This window comes from Lepidothrix coronata, unplaced genomic scaffold, assembly GCF_001604755.1.
Source record: "Lepidothrix coronata isolate B3197 unplaced genomic scaffold, Lepidothrix_coronata-1.0 Scaffold20, whole genome shotgun sequence".
Classification (NCBI taxonomy): domain Eukaryota; kingdom Metazoa; phylum Chordata; class Aves; order Passeriformes; family Pipridae; genus Lepidothrix; species Lepidothrix coronata.
Genome location: NW_016690200.1, coordinates 7521375 through 7522551, shown reverse-complemented (window position 1 = coordinate 7522551; position 1177 = coordinate 7521375). Strand labels below are relative to the sequence as shown.

General features: G+C 46.0%; 1 protein-coding gene across 1 annotated transcript in view; it reads right to left on the bottom strand.

Moving 5' to 3' along the window:
* Positions 1-1177, bottom strand: part of EXOC4 (exocyst complex component 4) — a 303657-nt gene that overhangs the window by 290471 nt on the left and 12009 nt on the right. Inside the window, exon 3 of the mRNA XM_017807724.1 lies at positions 918-1116. Coding sequence (XP_017663213.1) covers positions 918-1116 — 199 coding nt within the window. The remainder of the gene's footprint in view (positions 1-917; positions 1117-1177) is intronic.

The window sequence follows — 1177 nt, the reverse complement described above, 5'->3', positions numbered from 1 at the left end:
GTAACAGTGAGTAATGGGTAACAGTGGGTATTTAGTGGGTAATTAATGGGTAACAGTGGGTATTCACTGGGTGATTAGCAGGTAACAGTGAGTAATGGGTAACAGTGGGTATTTAGTGGGTAATTAATGGGTAACAGTGGGTATTCACTGGATGATTGGTAGGTAACAGTGAGTAATGGGCAACAGTGGGTAATTAGTGGGTAATTAATGGGTAACAGTGGGTATTTAGTGGGTAATTAATGGGTAACAGTGGGTATTCACTGGATGATTGGAAGGTAACAGTGAGTAATGGGTAACAGTGGGTATTTAGTGGGTAATTAATGGGTAACAGTGGGTATTCACTGGATGATTGGTAGGTAACAGTGAGTAATGGGCAACAGTGGGTAATTAGTGGGTAATTAATGGGTAACAGTGGGTATTTAGTGGGTGATTAGTGGGTAACTGGGTATTCAGTGGGTGAATAGTAGGCAACAGTGAGTAATTAAAGGGTAACAGTGGCTAGTGGGTAATTAATGGGTAACAGTGGGTATTTGTTGGGTGATTAGTAGGTAACAGTGAGTAATTAATGGGTAACAGTGGGTAATTAATGGGTAACAGTGGGTATTCAGTGGGTGATCAGTGGGTAACACTGGGCAATTGATAGGTAACAATGGGTATTCAGTGGGTGATCAGTGGGTAATTAGTGGGTAATTGATAGGTAACAATGGGTATTCAGTGGGTGATCAGTGGCTAACAGCACCTTCTCAATTCAGCTTTAACTCAGTTCAGAGCAATGACAAAAAGCTGGAAAACCAGAGGGAGAACCAACAGGTTAAACCAGCAGTTTCTAACAACACACCACAGGAAGAAGGCCTTGCAGGGATTTTCCCCCAGAACCCCCCCAGTGGAGGTGCTGCAGAGCCCAGGTGAGCCTGCACCTGTTTGATCTTGTTGCGGGAGCTGGTGATGCGCTCGGTGATGCTCTGGTAGGTGCGGATGGCCGTGGTGAGCTCCGTGTAGTGCTGCACGATCAGCTCGTCCAGGTCCCGGTCACACTTCTCATAGGCCTCCTCCAGCCGGCCCTTCTCGGTCTCCCTGTCCTCCACATCGTCACTGGTGGATAAAGTCCTAAGGACACAAGGATTGCACAGGTTATTGAGGTGGTAAAAGCTAGAAAATCACAGAATCACGGAATCAA